Below are 11,230 nucleotides of genomic sequence, written 5' to 3'. Positions count from 1 at the left end.
CAAGTTGGCTGATAAAATATTTAGTAACGACCCAGTAAACATGACTGCAAATACATTAAAGCACTTCGGTGCGACGGCTTATGATTATTTCAAAACTTAAAAAAGGAGATCATAGATTGTCTGTTTCTGTACCCCAGCCGGAAACCGAACCTTCCCGAGGTGGGTTGATGGGTGGGTGAGCTGCTTCGCCTCCACTTCTCCTCTCTCCAGCTTAAGGCTGAAGCTTTCAGCGCCCGGAGGTTTGTTTATTTATTTATTTAGTCGTGCAGTTTAAAGGTGGGGGGAGGGGGCTTCAAGGACACGCAGCACCTACACACAAAGCGCAGACTCAGGTGTGTGTGCGTCTGTGTATTAACTGGAAAAGACAGACTCTGGAAGTTTTGCAGGGCGAGAAGAGGCCACCGGCTCGCGCTTTGTATACTTTGCACTTGAAATCGTTACGTTCAACTGAATATTTGGCTCATTCAGATCCGAAAAGTCTCCTAGCATCATCGAATTCCCTCCTCCGCCCCTCCTCTCTAAAGAGAGAAGGGGGGGGGGGTTAGGAAATGTTTAGTAAATTGCACATCTTTGAATCTTCCTAAAGCAGTGGTCACAAAGCTTAAAGGTGACATAACAGAGCTCACGTAAACCAACACACTTTCCCCACCCTCCCCCCAAGCCAACAATAAAATCATCCCCTTCAATTTGCCATGATCGTCGCGACCAGGAGCCAGGTGATTATCCTAATTAATGTCTATCTAATTAAATTACTGTCAGCAGCTAACCAATGGCAGGAGCCGTTTCATCGGCTGCATAAGCAGCAAGATCAAAAGTGAGCCTTTTCTGATTGCTGCATAGTGTCAATTGGCCAATCTCTTCTCCCAGGGAAAAAAAAAAGTAAATCAAACCTTTGAGAAGCATTTGCTGGTTGAAGTGCTTTCTGTCTAGTGAGGGGTCTGTGGATTCCTAGTTTATGATAAACAGGACTTTAAAACCCAGGGCCGGGAGGGCGAGCGTTCAGGTTCCAGAGCTATGCAGCTGGAGCACTGCCTCTCTCCGTCTATCATGCTCTCCAAGAAATTTCTCAATGTGAGCAGCAGCTACCCACATTCGGGCGGATCTGAGCTTGTCTTGCACGATCATCCCATTATCTCGACCACTGACAACCTGGAGAGAAGTTCACCTTTGAAAAAAATTACCAGGGGGATGACGAATCAGTCAGATCCAGACAATTTTCCTGACTCCAAGGACTCACCAGGGGACGTCCAGAGAAGTAAACTCTCTCCTGTCTTGGACGGGGTCTCTGAGCTTCGTCACAGTTTCGATGGCTCTGCTGCAGATCGTTACCTCCTCTCTCAGTCCAGCCAGCCACAGTCTGCGGCCACTGCTCCCAGTGCCATGTTCCCGTACCCCGGCCAGCACGGACCGGCGCATCCCGCCTTCTCCATCGGTAGCCCTAGCCGCTACATGGCCCACCACCCGGTTATCACCAACGGAGCTTACAACAGCCTGCTGTCCAACTCCTCGCCGCAGGGCTACCCCACAGCCGGCTACCCCTACCCACAGCAGTACGGCCACTCCTACCAAGGAGCTCCGTTCTACCAGTTCTCTTCCACTCAGCCCGGGTTGGTGCCGGGCAAGGCGCAGGTATACCTGTGCAACAGGCCACTTTGGCTGAAATTTCATCGGCATCAAACGGAGATGATCATCACTAAACAGGGAAGGTAATGCTACTTTTTTGGCTGCCGTTGTTCGAGGCGTGACCCTGGGCGAGAGCAACCAAGTTGTGACCGCCGGGCAGCGACGATGTGGGGTCGGGGAGCGGAGTGGAAAGGCGATCGGGTGCGCCCTGGAGTTGGCTGGTTTTGGAAAAGGGGAAAGTGGAAGGGATAAAAACCGCCGTGGTGATGTTGGTGGCGGGGAGTCTGCTGTACCAGTGCGGTCGGAGAGTCAGTCAGTGGACCGAGCAAGACGAAGAGCCGCGGCTGCAGCCAGGCGTTAGAGCTGCTCATCAAGGCTGGCCTGTGCCGACAGGTGGAGAAGCAGGTCAACACCGCTCTTCACCCTAGCACTGATACCTGCCGGCCCCCCACTGCAGAGCACACTGCTCTGTCCCCGGCTTCGGCCCTCCGTCTTCCCCTCTCCAATTACCCCTTTTCTAGAGCAGCAAATATTCGTTCAAACACACTGCGAGGACAAGTTTTGCTTGGCTATCTGGCGCCCCGCTTCTTGCATTTAATCTCTAACATTTATTTTCTTTTTTCCTTGTTTTCTCTCCCTTTTTAATTTAAACAGGCGCATGTTTCCCTTTTTGAGTTTTAACATTTCTGGTCTCGATCCCACCGCTCATTACAATATTTTTGTGGATGTGATTTTGGCGGATCCCAATCACTGGAGGTTTCAAGGAGGCAAATGGGTTCCTTGTGGCAAAGCGGACACCAATGTGCAAGGCAAGTCCTTCCAATTAACACGTTTTCTTGACACTTATTTAGGTGAGAATGATTAATTAAAGCCTTTGTGGACTGGCTCGAGCGACTTTTAAAATGGTCGGCCAATGACTTCCTAAAGAAGAGAGGGACAGACTGAGCGGCTAGAAAGGGGAGGATTATGCAAAAGCTATTTTAATCATTCCCATTTAATGGGAAGAAATCGCGGCTTTAAAAAAAGCCCAGCTAATGGTCCTCACTGTGAAGGTGTGTGTGTGTGTGTATGTGTGTGTGTGTGGTATGTGGTATAGAGTTAGGACTGAACAGTAAACCTATTTTAATAATATCCAGTTAATAGAAGAAAGTATGCCCCCCAAGAAACAGCTAATGGGCTTCACTGTGTAGTAAGGTGTGTGTGTGTGTGTGTGTGTGTGTGTGTGTGTGTGTGTGTGTTTCATGTGCTAAGGACTTGGGACTGGGCAGTGCCCAGAACATATGTAAACAAACTATTTCTTCATCAAGGAAACCGGGTCTATATGCATCCCGATTCCCCCAACACTGGGGCTCACTGGATGCGGCAAGAAATCTCTTTTGGAAAACTAAAGCTGACCAACAACAAGGGAGCATCAAACAACAATGGGCAGGTCAGTCTCTCTCTCTCTCTCTCTCTCTCTCTCTCTCTCTCTCTCTCTCTCTCTCTCTCTCTCTGACACACACCCTTTAGTTTCTAGCATCACGGAAAACGGTAGGATTTGCTTCCATCTGTGACGATTTCGAGAATAATTTCTTCTTCCCCAGATTATATTTAATTCATTAAGTTGATGTCTTTACCTTCCACCCGACCTCATTCTGGAATTCACCTTTCCAAACACAAATACTGATTGAATTGTATTGGAAAATAAACGCATGAGATTTTAGATTTGTAGGCTGTGAAAAATCTTTGTTCCTCTTCTAAGGAGGACTAGGGCAAAGGGACTGATGATTGGCATACAGGCTTCGTTTTCCCAGTACCCAGAGAGGATCCTGGATCCCAGAGATCCGGGTCAGTGTGTCCCGGCCACCCCTTCACCGGGAGAGTCCCACAGCCAGTCTGGTGCAGCGGCCCAGTTGGCTCAACCGGGCCCAGAGCGAGCCCCGGGGCTGGTGCAAACAGGCACGCATTAAAAGGCGCTCTCTTTTCTCTTCGCGGACAGATGGTGGTTTTACAGTCCCTGCACAAGTACCAACCTCGTCTGCACGTGGTAGAAGTGAACGAGGATGGCACAGAGGACACCAGCCAGCCAGGCCGCGTCCAGACGTTCACTTTCCCGGAGACTCAGTTCATCGCTGTCACCGCCTACCAGAACACCGATGTAAGGAGGCTCAGGGCTGGGCGCGGGCAAGTGGCACCCCCTTATCCCCTGGTCTTCCATCACCCTGCGCAGACTAGCTTTGGCCACAAATGGCCCTACAGCACGGCTTAGAATAGTGCTAGGTGCCTGCCAGGCCCTTCCCCATATACCTAGCTGGTGGGGAAGCTCTGCCTGTGTTGTGTACTTCCAGCCCCGCTACGCCCCCACCCCCACCCCCAGCTGTGCGGTGGCCAGGACTTCCAGGACCGATTCTTTCCGAGCTTTTGTTTGGCCCTTAAACTAGAACGCGTCAAAACGTGCATTTTCTTCCTTTGAGAACTCTCGCTTTCAGGAAACAGGCAGAACTACCCCGTACATTTTATTAGCAAGTTAGGAAATCTTAAATAAACTGTTTCTAAAATCTCATAGCTGGTGTCTAAAATGAATAGATATTACTGTTTTGAGAGTTCAGAGCAGGGAAGAGTACATACACATTCGTAGATACGCAATGTGAAAACTCCAATAAAATCAAGTTACGGGGACTAATGGAGTTTGCTAGCACTAGAACTTTCGCAGTTTTTGCCTGTTTGCAAAAACTGCGGTGACTCTCTAGAACTATAGAAGTTTTGTGTTTGGTCATGTAAGTAAAAATATCAGAAATGGAAATAATTATTTCAAATCAACCCAATTTTAAGATGCAGTTTACAGTCTTTTTTTTTTTTAATCGAGAATCAGAATTGGCCCATTTAAAAAAATATCTGCGGTTAAACACTTGAAAACAGTAAAGAGTTAAAGATATTAAGGATTTTTGTCTTGGTGCATCGCACGTAGTCAGTATTTTTCAGTGACTATTTGAATCAACTTATAGCACACAGGAGAACTAACTGAAATGCTATTGGGTCTTATTAATTTAAACCCGATTCCACAACTTTCCCAATACTTATTGCCGTCCTCTCCTGCTATGCTCTTAAAGTTTTGCTAGAGAACCTTTGCTGTTTAATGACTCAATAGGCCCAAGCCCCTGTCAACGGCAGATGATATATTCTCAAACATACAACCTTCCCATGCAGAAGGTGAGACCACAATCACCCTTTCTTCTCTTTCTCCAGATTACACAACTAAAAATAGATCACAACCCCTTTGCAAAAGGATTTCGAGATAATTATGACACGTAAGTAATTTTACATGTTCCTTTGCAGATAACTGTTGAACTGGCCACTAGCTTAAGGGTCGATTGTTTTGTTTAAGGACTCTGAAAGTCAAATGTGTGAGAAAGTTGGTTGGGATTTTCCCTCCCTTATCATGTTGGTTCCCTCTCTAGTAACCTTATGGCCTGGTATTTGTGTGATTTTGGTTAGTTTTTTTTTTTTTTCTACTTATTCTTAGCTTTCTTTCAAATTCCAAAGATGTTGGCCACCCCTGGGGTTGGCTGACTGGCTGAGGAAGCTGCCCTGGTTCTTCCCAGCGCTTGTTGTGCCTGTGGCTACAGATGCTCAGTTCAGACTGGCTGTGTCTAAAACAGGACTATTCTGCCTGGAAGTGCATGTGGCCCTGGCAGTTGTTATAGTCTCTGTGGCATATGTGACTTTGAGTTACCCATTTCCAAGTTTTGCATGATAGCATTTCCTGTGCAGTTTACAATGGACCCAATGAAGATGTGCTCTCCCCAGGTGGATTTGTGAGCAAAGCCTAACTCAATCACTGCAGGCTTTGGGCAGCACTGAGGTGTGGTTGCATCTTATTCGTAAGCTTCAGAAGAAATATGGTTCCTCTTACTTTTTGCATACATGGTTTAATTAAATGTGCTGGTTCCCTTTCTTGCCCCCCCCCCCCCCCACCTATCTCTAGGCCTTTCTCAGAGCAAGACTGTCGTTTGGGGCAGCAGTAGATGCAAACTGAATTCTATCTAGATTTGCTCTGGGGTTCTCACACAAGGACTAGAGCCCCTAAGAGTTTTCAGATAGTGTTATATAGCAAATTGTAAGTGCGATTGTGTGATTTGCCTACCTTCTTTCTATTAAAGATAAAGAGAATTATGCACTTTAATTTCCTGGCCTCGGGATAGAGCTAAAGTGTTGACTAGGTCTTTGACTAGGGACAGATTAAATGTGTGGAGGAAGAGACAAGGAGCTCCTGTGCCCCAATCTCCAGACACCATCTTCCCTCTCAATATTTTTAATAATAAGTGGGAGAGTAACTGGTATCTACTGGCCCCAACTTTCTTATGTGTCCCCAAAAAGCAGTTCAAAGCAGCCCCCTTCAAAATTACGAATGTGATTCTCTAGAATAAAACTTTGCTGCTTCAGGTCTCAAAATATGAAAAAAGATGGACCCAAAACAGTGGAAAGAATGTGGCCCAAGAGACTAGGGATGTTGGAAGAGAGCTGTACAGATTTTGAGCTTTTAATTCTGCTAACATCTGTTCATAAGCATTTATTTTGCACAAATCAATTCAGTAATCCCAAGTGTTTTGAGAGCTGGATGGGCATCTAAACTGTATCTTTTTCAGACTGCTTTTTTTTCTTTTAAAGAATATTGTGGTGGCAAACAGAGAAGATATTTGTACATTGCTAATTATGTTTCCTTCCTGCTTCCCTCCACTTAAAAAAATTGAAGTAGGAATTAAATTTCAGGAGGGAATATTTCATTTATTTATTTATTTGTAAGCAGAATGCCCGTGGGCAGCCATTGTAAATCTCATCTGCCCCTGTCCTCTGGCTGCCTTCTGTTGGATAAGCCTCTCCCTTTCTTAAACCAGTGTAAGTTTGTTGTAAAAATTTTGTCTATACAAAAGTAATCCCTGGTTTTATGGGGATGAGAGGGAGTTGAGTAGTTTTAACACACTCTCTCCTCTTTTAAGTTTAGTAATCTGGGCCTGGTTTGATTAGAGGGCATTGGGGTGGGGCATGAGAGTTCAAGGGATCCTAGAAGATTGCTTGGCTACACCCTGGGAAGTGGTCTCTCTTTAGGATTAAGATCTGACAATTCCAAGGCACTACTTTAAAACAGTGTGCTGACTAAAGATGCAAACACTTATGTGTGAGCTAAATGAGGTATGTTTGCATGTCTATGAGGGAACACATCATTGACCAACTTCAATTCTAATGGGACTCAGGCCCAGGGCCTAAAGTGAATATTTTATCTAAGGTTATTTCCCCCTCCCCCGCCGAACACAACCTCTCTTGATTATTGGGCAAGTTCTATAACCTTCCTTTGCCTCAGTTTCCCTATCAATACCTAAGAGAATTGTTGTGAGCTAAAGAAATCTGCCTGTGCTTATGTAAACAGCTCCCATGTGCCCAGCCCCGCACCTCTAAGCTCTGTAAAGAAGGGTTAGTTATTAATGGTGGGTTGCTTGGAGGAAGGGGCTAACTGTAAGTGCCCCCCCCAAAAGGCCTTTTCCTCCTCTTTTTCGTTTAGTAATGGATCAAAAGCTGGGTAGAGAAGACTAAAATACACTTTTTCTTCTAAAGAATTTTATTGATTATTAAGTGTTGCTTCCAAGTAGTAACTTCTACTTTTTTTTTTTTTTTTTTTTTTTTTTTTTTTGCAGTGGTAGAGATGGGAATTAAAGGGCGTTCATAGGGGGAGGCAGCAGACAAAAGTACCTAGAGGATTCCAGCAGCAATCCTCTGGGACTCTGGCCTGTGAAAGTCAGCCTTTGACGTTATTACCCGAACAAGTCTGTCCCCACTCTCTCCTCGCGGTTTCCTCCCTAGGGATTTCTTAAACTACCTAGAAAAAGAAAAGGGATTCTCTCAACTACTCAATAAACATAGGAGGTCTTTAAAAGGTGGAGAGAGTGGGCCACTTGTTTAGAAATTTCACTCGGAGATTCCCCAGAGAGGAAAGGCCCAACGGGCAAAGAGCACCTTGGTGCCTGGATAACTCTGCCGCCACAATTTGTGTATGATTCTGGATCAGTGGATGGAGGCCCCATCTTGTTCCCCGTGCACTTAGCGGTAACGGGAAGATGGAAGACCTCCACTCTTCGCTGCTTTATGTCCGGCTCAGGGTCCTGCAGCTAAACCTGTATCCCTCCAGTTTGGGCTAGGGAGGGTGCGGGACTGTGATCTTCTGCCGTCTGCACCCTGTATGGCAAACGCAACTTCCAGATGGACGGTGTGCGGGTGGGCAACACTAGAGGTGGCTTTCCCTCCAGGACCCTCCAGGGACCTCCGCGCCACCCCTCGGTTCTCTCTTTCTCCCTTCCCCTCAGGATCTACACGGGCTGCGACATGGACCGCCTGACCCCCTCGCCCAACGACTCTCCGCGCTCGCAGATCGTGCCCGGCGCCCGCTACGCCATGGCCGGCTCTTTCCTGCAGGACCAGTTCGTGAGCAACTACGCCAAGGCCCGCTTCCACCCGGGCGCCGGCGCGGGCCCCGGGCCGGGCACGGACCGCAGCGTGCCGCACACCAACGGGCTGCTGTCGCCGCAGCAGGCCGAGGACCCGGGCGCGCCGTCGCCGCAGCGCTGGTTCGTGACGCCGGCCAACAACCGGCTGGACTTCGCGGCCTCGGCCTACGACACGGCCACGGACTTCGCGGGCAACGCGGCCACGCTGCTGTCGTACGCAGCCGCCGGGGTGAAGGCGCTGCCGCTGCAGGCCGCGGGCTGCACGGGCCGCCCGCTCGGCTACTACGCCGACCCCTCGGGCTGGGGCGCTCGCAGCCCCCCGCAGTACTGCGGCGCCAAGTCGGGCTCCGTGCTGCCCTGCTGGCCCAACAGCGCCGCGGCGGCCGCGCGCATGGCCGGCGCCAACCCCTACCTGGGCGAGGAGGCCGAGGGCCTGGCGGCCGAGCGCTCGCCCCTGGCGCCCGCCGCCACCGACGACGCCAAGCCCAAGGACCTGTCCGACTCCAGCTGGATCGAGACGCCCTCGTCCATCAAGTCCATCGACTCGAGCGACTCGGGCATCTACGAGCAGGCCAAGCGGAGGCGGATCTCTCCCGCCGACACGCCGGTGTCTGAGAGCTCGTCCCCGCTCAAGAGCGAGGTGCTGGCCCAGCGGGACTGCGAGAAGAACTGCGCCAAGGACATAGGCGGCTACTACGGCTTCTACTCGCACAGCTAGGCCGCCCGGCCCGCGCTCGCCCGCGCCCTCCCCGGCCCCTCTGCTCTGCCCCACGTCCTCCTTCCCCAGGCCCGCTCTTGCGCACCCGCTCTTTCACTTGACCCTCGATGGCCGTCTGCGGGGGATAAGTGTAGGTCTCCCATTATCACTTTTCTTTTTAAAAAACTCTTTTCTTTCTTTCTGCACAGCCGTCTCCGCAGTTAGCGCACCGACCTTGAACTTGGCTGTGAACCTTGTGGTTTTCCAACTTTTCTTCTGTGAAGTTATTATGATCCTTCCCTTCTTTTTTTTTCCTTTTTTTCCCCCCTCATCTTCTCCTTCTTTCTCTTGGAATGAAAACTCTTCAACTTTAGGAGACCTGGGCAGTCCTGTCAGACAGCAGCGATCCCGACCCGCCTTGTCTTGGCCTCCCTATTAACCATAGGATGTTGACTCTAGAACCTGCACCCACCCAGCGCGTCCTTTCTTATACCCGAGTGGATGGATGGATGGATGGATGGATGGATGGTAGGGATGTTCATAATTTTAGTGGAACAAAGCCTGTGAAATGATTGTATATAGTGTTAATTTATTGTAACGAATGGGTAGTTTTTATTCTCATCGTCAAGGCACAAAACCAGTTCATGCTTAACTTTTTATCCCCCTCTTTCTTTTCTTTTCCTCCTCTCTTTCTTTCTTTCTCTCCCAACCCCCTTTGTTTTCTTGTGAGATATTAAAGATACTCTAAGAGGCTCTGGAAACATGAAACACTCCGTAATGACGGCTCTCTCTCATTTCTCAGTTCCTTGCACAGTGTAACCACTGTGTGCCCCAGGGCAGTAGCTAAGGGGACGCCACAGGAACACCTGTAAAAGCTAGTTAGTTGTCTGTTCCTAGGCAAGTCCATTAAGTGGCATGGAGCCCGCAAAGCAGAGTTAGCTGGAGTTGTCTGTCCCTCTCTTCCTTCTAAATGGAATAGCTCCACATCAGCAATATTATTTTGCCTTATTTGTTTTTCCCCAAAGTGCCAAATCCATTACTGGTCTGTGCAGGTGCCAAATATGCTGACAAACTGTTTCTGACTCTCTTCTCAGTCCCCACGCCACCTTTCTATGCTGTAAATCTTTGTAAGGAATAATCTACTGATATAGACGACTGGATTGTTGGTAACTATAGTGTAGTCTAGTGAAGATGAATTGTGTGAGTTGTATATTTTACTGCATTTTAGTTTTGAAAACGATTCCCCACCACCACTTAGAGACAGCTGAAATTTGACTTTCTTGGGAAAACACTAGCATTATTGCAAGTAAGACTGATTCCCCCCCAAGTCTTGTTATATTTGATAAGGAGCATTTAATCCCCCTGGAAATAGATTAGTAGGATTTCTAATGTTGTGTAGCAAACTTATACTTTTTTTTGTACTTTAAAATCAATGTGAAATATGCATCATACACAATATTCAATCTAGTTTCCAGTCCATGGGGGAATTTTTCCTAATAGGAATTCAGGGTCTAAACGTGTGTATACTTTGGCTCTTCTGTAAATCAAATGTTGTGATTTTTATATTTGTTTTGTTTTGTCTGTGAATTGAATAATTTATACAAGTACACACTCCACTGAGAATCGTTTTGTTTTCTGCTTGTTTGTATCGTCTGTGTATAACAAGTAAAATAAACCTGGTAAAACGCTAACTATGGTGTTTGAGAGCAGTTTGCAAATAATTACTATAGGTTATGGCTTTGGAGGGTTAAGCAAGGCTAGCCCCTTCCCTCTGCTCTTGGGAGTCTAATAGTAACTACTTCCTACATCCCCTTAGTTTTATTTTGTGGTACCACTAAGGACTATTTTCTTCTTATTTACAACTATTTAATTCTCTATGAGTGTAGTTCTCTTTACTGCTGTGTTTTTGTTTTTCTAGGAAAATACACACACCTTCTTTCTCCCAGCTCTGATTCTCTCTGAAGTTGAAGCGACAGGAAAAGGAGTATCTTTAGATGAGCTAAGAATCTCTTTAGATTTCACACAGCAATCTGTCAGGCATTAGGTGAGAGAGCAGGGTGCATTTTAAAGCAAGTCAAGCCAAACTGTTGACTGCAGGCGCTGAGAAATGTGGTTTTACAAAGAGGCCTTGTAGGTGATGGGCAAATGGTTATAGATACAAACACCCGAAGGGCCGACGTCTCTAGAGAGGGTAGTTTCAGGTATTGTTCCCAGTGGGGTGGAGAAAGACCCGCAGGACCAACACATGGAAGGGGTTTTTTTAAGGACTGAGTTAAAACTTGCTTTGGAGAGGGGCTAGCGAGTGAGGGGTGATGCCTGGGGGCGGCTACTCTTTCTTCTGTAATGGAATCCTTGCCGCAGTTTTACCCAGGCCAAGTCCTCACCCTTGAGAACAAATGGTGGTGAGGAATTTCATGCACAAGTTTGCAATTCT

General features: G+C 47.6%; 1 protein-coding gene across 1 annotated transcript; it reads left to right on the top strand.

Moving 5' to 3' along the window:
* Positions 1 to 1,014: 1,014 nt before the first annotated feature.
* Positions 1,015 to 8,817, top strand: Tbr1 (T-box brain transcription factor 1). Its single transcript, XM_038337977.1, has 6 exons — positions 1,015 to 1,706; positions 2,278 to 2,432; positions 2,931 to 3,052; positions 3,602 to 3,760; positions 4,849 to 4,910; positions 7,959 to 8,817. Exons 1-6 carry the CDS (start codon positions 1,015 to 1,017, stop codon positions 8,815 to 8,817), a joined length of 2,049 nt encoding a protein of 682 aa, XP_038193905.1.
* Positions 8,818 to 11,230: the final 2,413 nt, after the last annotated feature.

This window comes from Arvicola amphibius, chromosome 7 (genome assembly GCF_903992535.2).
Source record: "Arvicola amphibius chromosome 7, mArvAmp1.2, whole genome shotgun sequence".
Classification (NCBI taxonomy): Eukaryota; Metazoa; Chordata; class Mammalia; order Rodentia; family Cricetidae; genus Arvicola; species Arvicola amphibius.
This window is presented reverse-complemented; position numbering and strand designations above follow the sequence as displayed.

What these genes read in the sequence shown, in the direction of transcription:
- Tbr1 (XM_038337977.1), top strand. Translation starts at nt 1,015, where the DNA reads ATGCAGCTGGAGCACTGCCTCTCTCCGTCTATCATGCTCTCCAAGAAA. An exon ending in AGCGGACACCAATGTGCAAG is followed by an intron (nt 2,433 to 2,930) that starts GCAAGTCCTTCC and finishes TTCTTCATCAAG; the next exon opens with GAAACCGGGTCTATATGCAT. An exon ending in TTTCGAGATAATTATGACAC is followed by an intron (nt 4,911 to 7,958) that starts GTAAGTAATTTT and finishes CCTTCCCCTCAG; the next exon opens with GATCTACACGGGCTGCGACA.